Source organism: Lepisosteus oculatus, chromosome 2, assembly GCF_040954835.1.
Source record: "Lepisosteus oculatus isolate fLepOcu1 chromosome 2, fLepOcu1.hap2, whole genome shotgun sequence".
Classification (NCBI taxonomy): domain Eukaryota; kingdom Metazoa; phylum Chordata; class Actinopteri; order Semionotiformes; family Lepisosteidae; genus Lepisosteus; species Lepisosteus oculatus.
The window spans coordinates 43840387-43858334 of NC_090697.1; the positions used below are offsets into that span (position 1 = coordinate 43840387).

At 36.8% G+C, this 17948-nt stretch overlaps 1 protein-coding gene across 1 annotated transcript in view; it reads right to left on the bottom strand.

Annotated features, from left to right (window-relative positions):
- Positions 1–1823: 1823 nt before the first annotated feature.
- kcnk3a (potassium channel, subfamily K, member 3a) overlaps positions 1824–17948 on the bottom strand; it is a 45322-nt gene continuing 29197 nt past the window's right edge. Inside the window, 1 exon segment of the mRNA XM_006625920.3 lies at positions 1824–4023. Coding sequence (XP_006625983.2) covers positions 3149–4023 — 875 coding nt within the window. The 3' untranslated portion in view covers positions 1824–3148.

Below are 17948 nucleotides of genomic sequence, written 5' to 3' on the forward strand. Positions count from 1 at the left end.
TGATTTAATCTAAGCCCAAATATTGCATCTGATGGATTTTATATTTCAGTCCTAGGCTGAACCATGGTAGCATCATAAATATATATTTTTTAAAGAAAACATGTATTATGTAGTCTCATTATGCAAAATACAGTACAAAACTGATGCATCTGAAAGTACTGTAAATCCTGTCTTAAGAATAATTATGTGACTTATGTTTTTTCACTTTTAAAAGGTACATTGTATTTAATCTTTTTGTACTACTTTAGTCCAATCAACACTCCTTGTGATCTTTAGTCTGTTTTGGTGACCTGTGCAAAACTAACTAGGGTACAGTAAAAACCATTATTCAATTTACTTCACAGGCTATATTGCTCAGATACTTTGTTTTCTTGTGTAGATGGGGCTTGTGGAAGTCAGGCTTCCCCTCGGGTAATAGGATATTTAAAACTCTATCCTGGTTTAATAAGAATGTGCAGTATATAGCATTCATCTTTTGATCTGAGTTTACTCATCATAATAAAGCACATCACAATAGGTTAACCTTTTTTCTCACATTACCCTCACCCCCTGGCACATTCTAACATTTCTTTGGTTGTAATTGTTTGTCCCATCCATCCCTTTTCCCCATATTTCTGCTCTCCGTCAATCCCCCACATACCTGAAAAAGGTTCCACTGCCAAAACATTGTTTATTCTTCTTTCTTCTTAGTCCGTAACATGCATTAAGCTTGTACCTGTTCCTATGCAACATGTATGTTGACATACAGTACCTTCAATCCATCTTATGCTTCTATCTGCATAACCGACCTCTGTTGCTAAGCTTCCTTTAAGAGTCTGACCATCTCATCCGCATCAGGTGCTTTTTATGAGTTCTGCTTTGTAAAAAGCATTTTTCTTGTAGATACTAAGCTTTAAGTATAGTAATGTTTTGCAATTAAATATTATTTGCAATTCCCATTTTCTGTAAAACTGTTTGTGTTTGGTTGCACAGGGACATCCTGTTAGGATTTATTGCATACTTATGAGTTAAGTACTGTAGCTAGATTAAAGGGAATAAATACCCATTACCCTATTTCTTTATTGTTACTCCATTTGCGTACGTTTCTCCTACAGTCCAAAGACATACTACTAGATTATTCTCTCCTGGCAAAAATGACCCTGGCATGACTGTGTGTGTGTTTGTGTCTGTCTGCAATGGACTGGTATTCCACCAAGGAGTTGTCCTGCTTTGTGCCCATTGCTTGTGGGATAAGCTCCAGCTCTCCCATGACAAAGTATTGGATAAAGCAATTAGAAAACAAATAGATGTATGATATTTTTTCCCATACTGGACTTCCTGACATTCAGTATAGACTTTGTGTCTGCTTGGTGTCACTCTATTGCCCCCTGTGTATCTACACCCTGTGAAATCTACTTTGCATCTTGTACCAACCTGGTTAGGCCCCAGACATCACAGCCTTTGTACAGCTATTGAAAATGAGCATGTTGTACAAAAAGTAAAATATTTAACAGACTCTTAAATAACCAGATTTTCCAACCTACTACAATGTATAATTCATATTCAGTTCAATTTTAACTACAGAAGATAGAGGAAAAATGTAAACATTTTATATGTTACAATTTAAATAAGATTGAGTTCAGTCCCTATGCTTAGTATAAAAAGGTGGCTTAAAGTAAAAAGCTGCAGCATTTATTATGAAACACATTATTCATTCAATTTAAGACTACCCTGTATATCATTAAACATATGATAAAACCATGAATGACTAAATCCCATTTTGTAGCACATAAAAAGGGTACCTGCAGACAGTCTTATATATAACACACACAAAACAAGATATGCACAAATGTAATGTTTCTGTTTTATTTCAATGAAACAAAATGTTTTGTAAGAAACAGCTTTTGTTTCAATTTCAGAAAATAACATAAATTAAAATATTCTGTTTATAATGGATACTGTAAAATATCTAGCATCCTAAAGTGCTGCAATTAATTTAAAAATTGAATAGCCTACACACAAAGAGCAAACAAACTCAAAAAACATGGTAATACATTGTAGCCTATGGCAGTAAAAATAAACAATCAATAGAAATGCATGTGGCCATAACACATTAACTTAATAAGAATAGAAATTACACTATTTCCTATAAGAGGTAATAGTTTTACCAGGTCAACAGTACTCAAATATGTGAAGTCTTTGTCATAAACAGATCTTCAGTGACTAAGACATAAGTACCAAGATGTTAAGACTCAGTTTGAGTTTTTAACTGTAAAAATAGGCTCTTTCCTAATTGACAGAATATAGTTTTAAATAAGGTTTCATTTGTAGAAATATATACATTTCAGTATGCAGTTCTTCTCTCTTGGGGGATCTTGAGTGAATATACAGCTTTACCCACTTACTGCAACTGCACATTGAGCTCCATGATCCAGACATCTCTGGTTCAAGCCTGGATTTCTAGCATGGATTCCTAGCCAACAGTCCTCAGGATCCCCCTGCACCACAGTTGGCAGTGTGCTGCAAAGTTAGAGTGAGCATTAATCAGCCAGGGTCTTCTTGGTTTTTGGTAAAGAAGTGACTGCCCCGAGGGGCTAGACTTCTTCAGTCTTGTAGTGATGTCACTGTGAGACAGTCTCCTCCTCTAATCAGAGTCAGCTCTCTTGACAGACACCTGTCACAGGGTAATGGCTCTAGCACATGGGCATGTTAGACAAACATGCTTAATCCTCATTCTTTTCTCATGCAGGACAGTCATTGCTGTGTGCTGACTCTGATAAATTGGATTTGTCATCTGTTTTTCATCATACTGTATATCTACCCAACTTCCAGTTCAACAAAATGTGACGATGGGGCTGATTATGTAAATTAGGATGAAAGGGATATGATTACCGAATGACAGAAAACAAAATACAAAGCTATAAGCCACAAATCTGGGATCAGTAACTGACTTTACTATATCTCTGGTACTGCTGTTTTAAAGCTAATGTGCTTGAAGACTTATCAGCAAAGCAAAACTGTATTTCATTCAAAAGACCCTACCTATCAAAAGGTGCAAATGATTCAGTTCTTGAGGTTCTAAGATATTTGTTTTGAAATGAAGAAAAACAGTCTAAAACAGTGTTTCCTCTACAATCTCTTTCAGGGGGAAAGAAAAACCTTCCAGCGGCTAAACTGAGCTTCTTCGTTTCATGAGACCCCTAAAACCTGAGAGGCTGTGCAGGCCGGTGGACACGGAGCTGATAGCAGACCGCTGCTGCATGTTGCAGACACAGCCGTTAGAGCGCGGATCTGTAAAGCGCGCAGGGGAGGCTTCGCCCTGCTCCACACAGGAATCGGAGGTGGATAGATCTCTAGGGATGATCATGGGGATGGAGTACTGCAGCTTCTCCCGGCTCTTGAACCAGAGGCAGGAGCACATGGACTGGAAATGAAGCACCTCAGCATAGACATTCCGGAGTCCACGGCTGGTGCCCACTGTGGAGGCGGGGGGTTCTGGGACACAGTGGATGTTGCTGGCCTGCCCGTTGCGGGTAAGCAAAGCCCGGTGCTCCGCATCCCGCTTCTCGTCCTCAGCATTCATCGTCATGAAGCGTAGCACCACAAGGTTGAGGAAGGCCCCTATGACAGTCAAGCCTATAAGAATGTAGATGAAGCTGAACGCTACGTACTTTGGGTTGTTCTGTAGGGCTTCATCCTTTTGGAGGGCCACATAATCTCCAAAACCAATGGTGGTGAGCGTGATGAAGCAGTAGTAGTAGGCATGAAAAAAGCTCCAGTCCTCATATTTGGAGAAAGCAGCTGCACCAATGCATAGGGTGCTGATGCAAGAGAAGAAGCCAATGGTCACCATATTGGCCATGGAGACATTTGCCTGCCGCAACCCAAGGCACTTCTTGATGCGGTGCAGGAGGTGCCTGACAAAGGTGTTGATTCGTTCACCTAAGCTTTGGAACATCACCAACGTGAGCGGAATTCCCAGAAGGGCATAGAACATGCAGAAGACTTTCCCTCCATCAGTGCTGGGGGCTGCGTGACCATATCCTGCGAAAAAAATGAATAAAACGTGTAAAGAAAATACAGTATGAAATACCAGAACTGGTTTCCACTTTTTTTCACTGTCCCATGTGCATTTATGGGTAATGATTAATTTTATTATATGGGGCATTGTAAATAGAAACACATTAATAAGTTAAAAAAAAATCACAGCCCTGCATCTCACTCCAGATACACATTGAGAAGGATGTTAGTTATGATGCCAAATTACAGAAAGGTAGAGGAACTGCAGTTACTAGAAGTAATATATAATTAAGAGATTTGAGTTTTTCTTGTTTTAGGGTATTGATCCAGATAAATGAAATCACCCAAAAGCCCCATTCCAGGTCACACGTGAAAGAAAGATTTTAAAACTCTGTTCACCGGAAAAATAACAAGGTGCCAAAGTAGAGCACTTGTCCTTAGTTTTGAAAACCTGTATCTAATATACTGTAACTTACACTCTCAATTGCCATGTTCCTTGTTTGATAGTTCCTTGTTCTTGTTCCTTAACATGTTCCTTATTTAATAAACTTGACTGTTTATTGAAATGATTGTGGTTCATATACCTGATTATACTGGTACAAAGATTATAACAGTATAATGAGCTACTGTATATGGACTTTACAATCATATGTATTATACTATTTTCTTCTGAAAATACACATTCTCATGAGAAGTATCTGCTGTATGAACCAATACATTTGCTGTGTGCTGTTTTTCTGAAATGGTATATGTGTTTCATAATATGCTCTTTTTATCATTTTTAAGATGTGCCCACAACAAAATTAACAAGAATACTCTGGTATTCTTTAACAGATTTGTTTATGTTTTAAAGTAGACATTTACCTCCACAAAGAGGACAAATAAAATATTCTGTTTCTCAAACCTAAGATCTTCTACACATTCAGCACTTGTGACTTACCCGCTTAGCTACGGGACCTGTTGAGAAGCTCTTCATTTTAACAGATGTAATGCATTCCTGACGCAGATCACACAAGTCTGTCAAGGGTTTATCCTCTGTTTTCTTAAAAGTTTCGGCATCCTGTTTGTGCTACAGCCAAAGGCTTCCATGAGCAATCTGAGCACGCAGAAGGGAAACCAAGCTGTATGTGACTTAATGGTATAACAACAATCACAAGCTGTCAATGCTTGAGCTCTATGAAGTTGTTACAAAAGATTCCTGATATGTGATATTCCATGTATTGCAGTATCCTCAGGTATTTTCCAAATCAGACCCTCAACCACGTTTCCAATTCAAGAAGAGCTGCCAAAGGGAACAAATGCACATCCAATTTTTTCCGAATTGTGTGGCACACACTAACAGAATATATTGAATCCAACAGTTTTTATTTGTATTATTCAAGATATTGAAAGCATGCACATCCCAAAACTGTTGTATTAGTTTCATTTTATACATTTTTTTAGTGTATGCTATCAAATTATTTTTTTTTCCAGATGTGGAAGAAATTAGCTGAATTTTTTTAGTGGTATTGTGTAAAACTGCACATGGCATCTGAGGAGAGGAACTATCTTGGCTGGCAGTGTTTGACTGCACCTGTTTCTGTTATTTTCTGTATATTTTATAGTTTATATTCTTCAGAAAGTTATTCATAATGCTTGAAATGACATAATCAAAAATTGTATTTAGGTTGTATCAGTCACACTATATTTGGATCACAGGATAAAGTGTATCATTAAAATTGCTTTGAAAGCCTTCATTGAATTATGTAATATATGGGGTGAAATGGGATCATCTTGCTTTTAAAGTATAGTTCTTTGCTGCTTGTGAGTCAGGTTTACCCACGTGTTTCTTGTAACTTGGCATCAACTTCCAATATCACGAATTTCAAAGATTTTATGTTTTTAAAAATTGACCACTTTTTCCATGTTTACAATATTTGCTATTAGAGGTGGGAGCAGCTTGATAATAACACAGCCTGTGACCCACAGTGGAAAATAATCTGATAGTTCTACAGTACGTTCTGTATTGCTTTATAATTACTGTCAATCCAAAAATCAAGTACATGATATATTGCTGTAAACAATAGCAGGGTCAGTAAATGACTCAGGTATAAGGCGGTACTGAGGCATATGAAAAAGTGGCATGAGAGTTCTTTTCATTATCTGCCCCAGTTCTGCTTATAGAATGATAAAATAAAAACTTGAACAATGAAAATATTTCTTAACAATAAATAGCACAATCTATAAAACACACTGTGTTACATGACATTTGCTAGTTATTGTATGCTACATTTTGTATACAGTATGAACTTCATTCACTATACTATCAATGCATTTCAGAGGCTTACATTCTAAAGACCCAGAAAATCCAGTATTCTTAACTTGTCAACAATCAAAAAAAGAAAAAAAAAACTTTGCATCCTATTAAATGAATACTACTAACAACTAAATCTCTTTTTCCTACAACATGGAGGCCAAATGTCCATGGGAATCAATTTCCCTAGTCTGTAAAATATCACCAAATTAGAAGAGAATAGTTTTATTTTGTGTATTCCACATAAAGGAAATCAAAATTCACTAAAATAATGTATCAGAATCAGGTCTTCATCATACAAGGTCTGAGGAAGAAAAAAATGATGGTGTCATTCTTTCTTTCCTCTGTTTTTCTCTCTCCTTATTTTCCATATCTCTGCATTCATGGCAATTGACTATCCTTTATTATGGTCAACCAGAGCAAACTTCCAGGAACCCCTTTTGTTCTTATCCACCTCTTTGCCTATCTGGTGTTTGCAGCTACTGTAGGCAAACAGCACAGTATGCAACAGAAACAAAGACGTAATGAAATAACAAGTAATACTAACTTATTGTACATTATAAAAGCTGTACCAAAAAGATAGAACTATTGTATGGGTGCATTTTGAAAATGGATTGTCCTAGAGCAATAGGTTCCACAAATAAGGTGCTGGACATGAGAAGGCTCTGATTCCCATTGGGTGAAGCCTGGGCATTGGCTGAATGAGAAGGCCACAGTCATCACCTTGAATGTTAACTGTTGACTACTCACACCTTGTACTGTATGTACTGTAAGTACAATAATCTAACCCTAACCCTTAAAGTCCATTCTAAAATTTATTTTTGCTCAAAATCCTCAAGCTCTACCAAATTCCTAACCACCTGCTTTCAGGCAGCAAGTTAATTGAATCTACTGTTCATTCCTAAATTTATTGTTTAATTTTTAATCTGTCTTAAAACTATTAATTGATCATTGTCCCCATTATCCCATCATGCTGAATTCCAACAAATTCAGTGTCTACTTCTCTGGATTCCAATCTTACAGAACCCTCTGTGCCTGATGCCATTTCCTCAGTGAAAGGTAAATCCAGTTTCCTTCCTCCAACTCAGTAAATCTACAGTATTCTCTCTCTCCTGTCCCCTGACATCCCAAATAGTTCAACATGAGTCCGCATTTCGTACCCCTATCTCATCTATTTCTCATTCAAATTTTCATTTCTCCTCCATTCCATACCTATTATTCTTACCACTGGTTTCACAATTCCCTGCTCTGGTATACACGACAAACAAAAGCCTCTGTCTGGACCTTCTGTTTCAACACCTTTCATCAAGGATTTCTCCTTTTCCCTGTCCCTCGCAATCCCTTAATGTTTAATCTGTCTCCCTTTTCCCTCTCCCTCAGACAGTAAATCTTAGAAGGTATAGATTTGTTCAGTCTTGCCCACCTCCTCTCTTAATTTATTGATTCTTTTCAAAATAGAACTACTGCCTGCAGTGCTATTTCTGTCACTTACTGTAAATCTTCAAACCCACTTTCTTTTCTCACAATTTCTGAATTTTGTAATGTCTAAGTATTTTCCAAGATACCATGGGCTTGAAAATATGTAGCTTGTTTGCTCCACTGGAACCAATGTCTCTACTGTAGAGTTGTGGATATTGATATTTTTACTGCTTTTTACTTCTGCCCTCCAGGTGTCACCCAGGTCGGCTGTGTGCCTCTCTCCTCTTCTTCTTCATCCCTGCTGTTTCCTTCTGTTAATCTCAGTAGAAGGTCTTCACTAAACATTGTTGTTCTAAAGATTCTCACAGCAATTTTGGTAATTGGAGGTCGACAAGTCTAAAACTTCAATTAATCAATCTTCTCTTCTTCTTGCCATTTCCTTTTAACTTGAAGCTGCTGTGGTGAAGATCTTGCCTGCTCTGTGTGCCCCCATCACACTTACTTGACCCCACTTTACCTTACATACTCTCAAAAGACTGCTGGTTCAGTCTCCTCCCTGAATGATATTCCCTACTGGATTCCGAATTACTCCACCACCCAGATGTCAGTTTCACTCGTGTTTTACTTGATGGCCACTCAATAGGTTTGTTCACTCCTTTTACCTACAAAACTTTGCAGTCAACTACCTTTAATTTCTGACACCATGTCTGTAGATTTCTTGCTTCTGGCTGAATGACCGACCCCTTTGATTCACCCCTTTTTTCTGTTTGCTGTATCATCCCACTGGTACAATGATTGTATGTTTTGCATGAAAATAACTCCTGTTGTCTTTGTTAGAGTATCTCAAAGATGCCATGCAAATCATTCTGCAAGGCCAAATATTTATTTCTCAAATTCTAGATTTAACTTTCTTCTATGATGAGATTTTTATTATTTCCAGAATACCTTTAGCCTTTTACTGATGCAACTCAATCCATTGGCTTTGGAGGTAATTTTCAAGGCCATTGGTTCACAGTGCTCTGGCCTCCCGGGTTTTCCTCTATCTTATTCATTTTTTTCCTACTGTCATGGCTACCATTCTTTAAGCCCACAATTGGAAACAATAATCAGTTCCTATTCATTCAAAAAAACTTTGCAGGTGTCCAAATCATTAATAAGGGACAATCATCTTATCGGCTCATTGTGAAATCCCCCTGTTATCTCAAATGACTTCCTCGATATCTCATTGTCACAACTCACACTCTACTGTAGGACATCTTCACCTTGTTTCAGAGACACAAAAGAAATAAACTCATTCAGACTGAGAGTCTTGTTAGTAATGGTCATGTACAGTAGTATAGAGGTAAAATTGCAATATCATTGAAACATTTCAAAACATGACACATTTATTCCACTGGAAGAAGAAACAGAGTATATATCAGACAAAATATGTTGTCTTTCAACAGCTTAGCTACCTGTTACCAATTTTTCCAGACCCTTAGGAAGACTAGGTAAAATACTATACAGTGGTGTGAAAAAGTTTTTGCCCCCTTCCTGATTTCTTATTTTTTTGCATGTTTGTCACACTGAAATGTTTTAGATCATCAAACAAATTGAAATATTCGACAAAGATAACACAAGTAAACACAAAATGCAGTTTTTAAATGAAGGTTTTTATTATCAAGGGAAAACAAAATCCAAACCTACATTGCCCTGTGTGAAAAAGTGATTGCCCCCCCTGTTAAAACATAAATCAACTGTGGTTTATCACATCTTTGGAAAGCTGAGTTCAATTTCTCTAGCCACACCCAGGCCTGATTATTGCCACACCTGTTCTCAATCAAGAAATCGCTTAAATAGGACCTGTCTGACAAAGTGAAGTAGACCAAAAGATCCTCAAAAGCTAGACATCATGCTGCGATCCAAAGAAATTCAGGAACAAATGAGAAACAGAGTAATTGAGATTTATCAGTCTGGAAAAGGTTATAAAGCCATTTCTAAAGCTTTGGGACTCCACCGAACCACAGTGAGAGCCATTACCTACAAATGGCGAAAACATGGAACAGTGGTGAACCTTCCCAGAAGTGTCCGGCCGACCAAAAATTACCTCAAGAGCGCAGCGACGACTCATCCAAGAGGTCACAAAAAACCCCACAACAACATCCAAACAACTGCAGGCTTCACTTGCCTCAGTTAAGGTCAGTGTTCATGACTCCACCATAAGAAAGAGACTGGGCAAAAATGGCCTGCATGGCAGAGTTCCAAGACGAAAACCACTGCTGAGCAAAAAGAACATAAAGGCTCGTCTCAGTTTTGCCAGAAAACATCTTGATGATCCCCAAGACTTTTGGAAAAATACTCTGTGGACTGACGAGACAAAAGTTGAACTTTTTGGAAGATGTATGTCCCATTACATCTGGCGTAAAAGTAACACAGCATTTCAGAAAAGGAACATCATACAGTACCAACAGTAAAATATGGTGGTGGTAGTGTGATGGTCTGGGGCTGTTTTGCTGTTTCAGGACCTGGAAGACTTGCTGTGGTAAATGGAACCATGAATTCTGCTGTCTACCAAAAAATCCTGAAGGAGAATGTCCGGCCATCTGTTCGTGACCTCAAGCTGAAGCGCACTTGGACAATGATCCAAAACACACCAGCAAGTCCACCTCTGAATGGCTTAAGAAAAACAAAATGAAGACTTTGGAGTGGCCTAGTCAAAGTCCTGACCTGAATCCGATTGAGATGTTGTGGCATGACCTTAAAAAAGCGGTTAAGGCTCGAAAACCCTCCAATGTGGCTGAATTACAACAATTCTGCAAAGATGAGTGGGCCAAAATTCCTCCACAGCACTGTAAAAGACTCATTGCCAGTTATCGCAAATGCTTGATTGTAGTTGTTGCTGCTAAGGGTGGCCCAACCAGTTATTAGGTTTAGGGGGCAATCACTTTTTCACACAGGGCCATGTAGGTTTGGATTTTTTTTTCCTTTATAATAAAAACCTTCATTTAAAAACTGCATTTTGTGTTTACTTGTGTTATCTTTGTCTAATATTTCAATTTGTTTGATGATCTGAAACATTTCAGTGTGACAAACATGCAAAAAAATAAGAAATCAGGACGGGGGCAAACACTTTTTCACACCACTGTATATAATATATATTAAGCAGGTCAGAGGAGCAGACATTAAATGAGCCACACGTTTTATTTAAAAAAAATGTCATTAAGCGGACATACAGTATTGTGATTTTTTTTAAAGATTAGTTAGTATGTCTGATTCAGTTTTGGGTTGTATCAAAAAACCTATTGTAATAAGACATTGGCAAAACTACTGTATATCAGACTTTAAGATTTTGTAAAAAATAGACCTATCAAATACATAAACCACATAAATTAAATGTTTATTGTCTGGTCATCAGTTTGTTTCACTTTATCCCAAATATTTTTGTAGGCTAACTGGGAACAGATTTAGGATTCATCCTAGGAAGATTATGTTTTTGATCAAGAGTTACATTTGTGCAGAACAAACATATTTCATCAAAAGCTGCACATAGATAATTCTACAATTCAGTTCTGTACTGCAAAGCCAATTTTCTAATCACCCCATTATCAGCAAGATAGGGCTTGAATTATTTATTGAAAGGCAAATCCACAGAGCAAATCCATTGGGAAATAACATTTCCAGGGGTGACGTCTTTTACTAATAAGGTCTAGAGAAGCTGTTTGCTTTTAATTAGTCCAAACAAAGATAAAACCCAGACCTTGGTAAAGGAATGCTGGACATTTGTATTAAAAGTATCAATGTGTTTAGATTTATCAAAAAGCTGTCTTGAAACAAATTAGATTTAATGTTTCCAAGCCAGTAATACCAGCTACATAATAATAAAGTTAAATCGGCTCAAAGGCATCTATGAATATAGCTTGTGTTTCAATTTTGGGCTATTAAATTTGTAAACATGTAATTTGTAACATGAAGCTGATAATGCTTATACATTAATGCAGCAATATTTCAATCTACTGAAATAATAATTAGGTCTACATTATTCATGTTTATTGTAATAAAAAAGCCCTTTCAACAATGTCAACAATGTCTAATATACTGCATATACTGTATCTTACAAAAGGCTTCAGCCATCACAGACCAAAGTTAAAAACCTTGGTAATATAGACATGTAGAGAGATGATTACTAAAATAACTCAATAATAATTTCGTAAAGTAGTAAATTTAGTCAAATTTAAAATTTGCATGTCAGTTACAACCCAGCCATGTGCATTTTGAATAAAAGTTAACTATGTTTCATAATTGAATTTGTAGTTGCTTCATTCAGCTTGCTGGGGTAGGCTCCAACTCCCCTGCAAACTTGTATTGGATAAAGTGGTTAGAAAATGGATGGATGTTTCATCCATATTGGTGTATGTTTAAAATACATGCCCACATACAGTATACTGACAATAAGACATTGTCATATACTGTATATAAATGTACTATATGTTAATATGCATAATCATAAGATTTGTCATAACCCTTCATCGTCTTTGATACTAAGAATTCTAGACATGAGTATTTTTCTGTTCATTTTCAACACCCACCCACCAAATTCAATATTGTCCCTCCACTCCAAAAACTATTATACAAGGCAAACTCACACACTGAGTATGAGTACTGTACATTGTTCTATGAAAGAGAGCACTATACATCCACCCATTTTCTAATTACATTATCCAATACAGGGTTGCGGGGAAGCTGGAGCTTATCCCAGACAAACAACATGCACAAGTAAGGAAACATCCTAGACATCCAACAGTAGTGAAACACACATGCACTGACACAAGGGACATTTTTTTAAAGAAGCCTATGAACTACAAGTATATCTTTGGCCTGGGTGAAAACTGAAGCACCCAGAGGAAACCCATGGACACATGGATAAAAAGGAGAACATACAGACATCAGATATTACCTCAGGAATTCTACCCAGGGCCCCAGCCCTGTAGGCAGCAATGATAACCACCGAAGAGGACACTATTTAAACATAAAATAATTACAATATCCAGTGCCAATTATGAACACCTGATGCAAATTATATGAAGGAAATTATTATAAAGTTTTCATTTTCAGAATTCAGTAGTTAACTAACATCATGAGACAAACATACATGTTTTAGTTGTGATACACAATAAGATATAGTAAGAATGGATTTTCATTCCTACTTCTTAGAAAGACTTTCTCTTTAATCCGACAAAGCTTGATTGCACACATGGACAGGTGGCAACACATGTGATTTCTATTTAATAAAAAGAGGAGACAAGCAGATTACATCCTAGAATTATCTCAGTGGATAAGATTCAAGGGTCCACATGTGCACTATATTATCTTGCCTAAATCACATTCAGTATGAAAGGAGAAACAGCATACACTGCAAATTAACTTCCTGGACTTCTTTTGATTTGGGCTTTTTAAATTTAAAATACCTGTTGTGATGAGTTGTTTCTAAGGCTGTCCTTAATTTATGTACTGATTATAATGATGGCAGGAGGACTCATCTCAAAAACCTTTTATTTTTGTTTACATTCACTAAACTGTACACTTTTATGCAGTATTTGATGAAGGGGAGATATTACAAATCTTAGCACACATTTATACTTATTTCTGTCTTATAAAATGCTTTTAATTTACATGAGTAAGAATAAATTTATGACATTAGAAAAAACCCTTCTAAATGTGTTCTCTCTGTCATTGTAAGATCTAAAGCCACAACATAAATATGATTTTCACTTTCATACAGTCAACTTAAACACAATGTGCTCAGATCTTTATTACAGTATTGTTAAAAACAGTTCGAGAACAACAGGCGTTTTGGTCCAGTGGTGCAGAGAGCACAGGCAATGGTTTACTCAGCGAAAGAGAAATGTCATTTGGTCAGATACATCATCCTTCACCATGAACAAACAGAGGAGTACACATGTGGTGTCAACTTAAAGAGCTCTACAGCTTTGATTGCTTGGTTCTGAAATCTTAAAGGATGTGTCATGTATCGCACGCAAACACGCAAGCACTAGGGAAGATGGGATTTCAAATTTCGATTTGTTTTATGATTGTTTTTATATTTATGATCATTTCTGCAGAAGCTTTCTCAGCATGTGTTGGGGTTAATTGTTCAGGCAGCCATGTAAACTGCTGTCTAATTGAATCTAAAATTGCCTATTAGCTGCCATATTCAGTAGCTTGATTTCTGCATTAGCAAGGGATATATTGTAGTTATCGGCTTGTGTTTCTTGAAAGGTTTTTGAAATGTTAAAATGTATTTAAACAGATACTAATATATTGTGTTTTTGTTTAAATTATTTTAAAGGACAGAAAAATAGAAGACATAATATAAAAGGTCCTTTAGGAGAACAAAATAGATTATCTCTGGAGTTCTTTACCTTTTTATCACTTAACAGTAATGAATCACAACATATGGAAACTGTAATGTATTGTAGGTTTTGTTAAATGAAACCATGTGCAATTTGAATAAATAAGTTAGAAATTTAATATAATATAATTATTAATACAATTAATACATGAAAGAAGATAAAACTAGTGAAAAATAAGCAACAAACAATTGATGTGTGTTGCACGCTGAATCAATGCTTGTATATAACATAGGGCTAACTTTTAATAAGAATTGACTTGCTAAATTGGGCTTTTTCTTTCCATGTTACAAATAAGAAGTTTTACCATTTCCATTAACTTCTGATTGCATTTTTCAAACACTGAAATTGAGCCCTTCATTACATCACAGTCAGGCATTTTATCTTATTGCAATAGGACCAGTGGTATAGTAAGAGCTTTAGATGTGGAAAGCATTTAAACAGTGAACCAGGTGGACGTTGATCAACTGTATCTCCTATTCAAGGAGCTGTTTCCTTAATGTTTATACATCAACCTCTAACTATTTTGTCATAATCTATTCATCTATTTTTGAAATACTGTAAAGCCTAGATGCAAACTGCTGCATATCCAGGTTTACAATTTTGGAGAAAAAAATCATGACACATAAAACTTTTTAGTGCATTAGGTATTTACATAATTCAGTGTTTATCAGATGCATTTAGATTATGCAATTATTCAATACAACATATCACAAATTATTTTGTATTTTTTGGAAAATGTTAGAAAATACCTTACACACTGTACCTAATACCCTATAATGAAAAATGATGTACTGTATGTCTGCTGCATCCATTTTTCTTTTTAACTATTCAGATAGAAGATGTTTTGAACATTTTGAACATTGCTGTGTCACCAAATAAATTAATGCTTTTCAGTCCAATTCCCTAGAACATATAAATTGTTTAGATAATGTATATTTGTAAGAAGAAAAGTTATAAAACAGTCTAGATAAGTGTCACCCTTTTTTCTGAGAAAGAATGAGCTTTATCATGCCAGGTGAATCATCATATTGTGCTTTTTGTCATTCACCAGAAAAATAACTGTGCCCATCAGGTTTCTCTCTTCAGCATACAGATATTTACTCCTCATTGGTATTTCTGTGGTTCTCTTATATCAGGAATTCAGGAAGGCATTATTTTCTGAAAAATAAATTTAATCAGAGGTGACTGGCTGGTTTCATGAAAGGAATACAAAATCATGGGCTATGTACTACTACATCTGAAGTACCTGTGGTAGAGCTTTGTTCAAGCAGTTTTTCTTAATTCTAGGTTTGAAATAGTGGTCTTGACAGAGTAATTTATTTTCTTAGATGGGGCCGTTAAAAGGATAGCTCGGTATAACAGCAGTTTGTATTGTCTCACAACACTGAGACTCGGGATATAATTCTGGATCTGGGGTGCTTTTCTGTGTTTAATATCCCTGTGTTTGCGTGCTTATCCTCTGGTGTTCCCTTTTCCTCCCACAGTGCAAAGATATACTGGTATGTTAGTTGGCTTCTAGGAAAACTGGCCCTGGTGTGATTGTGTGTGCCCTGAGATGGACTGGTATCCCATCCAATGTGTATCCTGCCTCATAGATATTGCTGGTCGGGATAGGCTGCAGTTCCCCTGAGACCCCGTTTTGGATATAGTAATTAGAAAATGGATGGAATGATGGAAATATTTGAGTTTCTTTAGAAAGTATTAGTTTGATAGTTTGTGAAAGTCCTATTTTATGTCACCATAATACTATCAAAAAGAGTTTAATGTTTAAATAATGCTTGATCTGATTCTGAAGAAATTTGAAACTACATACTGTAATATAGAGAAAAGGCCCCAACTAGCTTTGTCGGTAAAGCATGAGACTCATAACCTCAAGGTAGTGGGTTCATGTCCCATGTTGGGTGCCAGGTCCTCCATGTTGGAGGTTGGGCATAAGGCTAACAACTCTGTCCTGTAAAAAACGAATTTTGCAGAAACAGCAACAGGATGTTGCTGCCCCTGCATAATGGGCAAACATCCATCCATCTATAATTAGAAAAATTGCTGACCACAAATGTATAGTTGGGTTAGTTGTCACAATCGCTACTGCCCCTCTTAAGGGCGCTCCAGCCCTTCCTCGTTCTGCCCCATTACCTGCACCTGGTTTTGTTCTGCCCCACCTTAGAAGCCAGACGCAGATGTCACCCCGACGCTTCTCGTTGAATCCCGTTTCGTGAGAGCCTGGGGTCCTGCCGCGTCTGGCTCCGTTATGGTTTTAGTTTCCTGTTCCTGATTCCCTGCCCCGCTGGTCCCGACCCGGTTCTGGTTTTTAATTACTTTGGATGGATCCCCTGGTCTTGAACTCTGCCTCCCGTGTTGGATTTCCCTTTTGGATTTATGCTTGGATTGTTCGCCCCGGACTCACTTCCCCCGGACACCCGCTCACCTTGGACACGCCCCCTGTCTCCTGACCCACTCCTGCATGATATTTTTCCCTATTGTTTCTTCACCTTCTGGATCGTGTCATCCGCATAGGCCCGGAAAGAACTGTTCCTGACAGGTTAGTCTAATTTTTAAAATAAGTCCAGCATTCAAGATTAATGTTTGATACAGTAGGATTAGTTTATTTATATTTTTGTTTTGACTTCCATCATTAGTAAATACCCTTCTAATAAAAAAAACTTTAAAAATCAAGTGAGTCACATGACACAATCCTGTTGCAGCGTACAGAAGTCATTAGCATATACATTATGAGTGAACTGAGGCATTGAAGAAAATATAAATGTAAAAAGTACTTGCAAAAAAGTACTTTGTAATTATTGAACAGTCTAGCTTAGGAGTATAAGAAACACGTGTAATGGGGACAAGTACAAAAAATCTAGTGTTAGCTGTGAGTTGTATTGCTTTAACATTTTCTTTAAGCATATCAAAACGTTTTAAGACCTTAAGTACAGTATATTATATACAAAGAGTTTATCAGTTACCATTGCATAAGTAATACAGTATTTAGGCTGATAAGTATATTGCACATATTTTGTTAAATTTGAGGTGATTAAGATACAATAGATAATCAAAGAGCCTAGGGAATTGAAATTTCATTAAATAAAAAACTAAAATGACAGCAACATACTGTAATTTGTTAAAGATTTAAATCATTTGAAGTTCTCAGGACACATCTAGTTTCTGATAACCTGCTGAAATAAAGGTTAGGTGATTAAATGTATTAAATTGATTTTAATCAATTAATTAATTTTCATTGTAAAATTAAAGTGCATCCTTATTCCTAGGGTGCTAGTTGCATGGAGTTTGTATGGTCTTCCCTGTAGCACCCCAGGAATTAAACTCTGGATGCCAGTGCTGCAAGGCAGCAATGCTAACCACTGTGGCACTGTGATGACTGTAGTCTAATACATTACATCCCATCATGCTGAATTCAAACTCAATATATGCCTTCTTCTCCATATTCCAATCTTACAGAACCCTCTGTGCCTGATGCCACTTCTTCAGTGAAAGATAAATCCAGTCTCCTTCCTCCAAGTCAATATGAAGACATTCAATGGTATTTTCTTTCTCTCCTGTCCCCTGGCATCCCACATACAGTAGTTCAGCAGGAGTCCACATTTCCAACTCTGTCTCATCTATTTCTCATTCAAATCTTCATTTCTCCTCCATTCCATATCCATTATTCTTACCACTGTTTCACAATTCCCTGCTTTGATATACACAACACAGAAAAGACTCTGTCTGGACCTTGTGTTTCAACACCTTTCATCAAGGATTACTCATTTTCAACATATTCAGTGTCTACTTCTCTGGATTCCAATCTTACAGAACCCTCTGTGCCTGATGCCATTTCCTCAGTGAAAGGT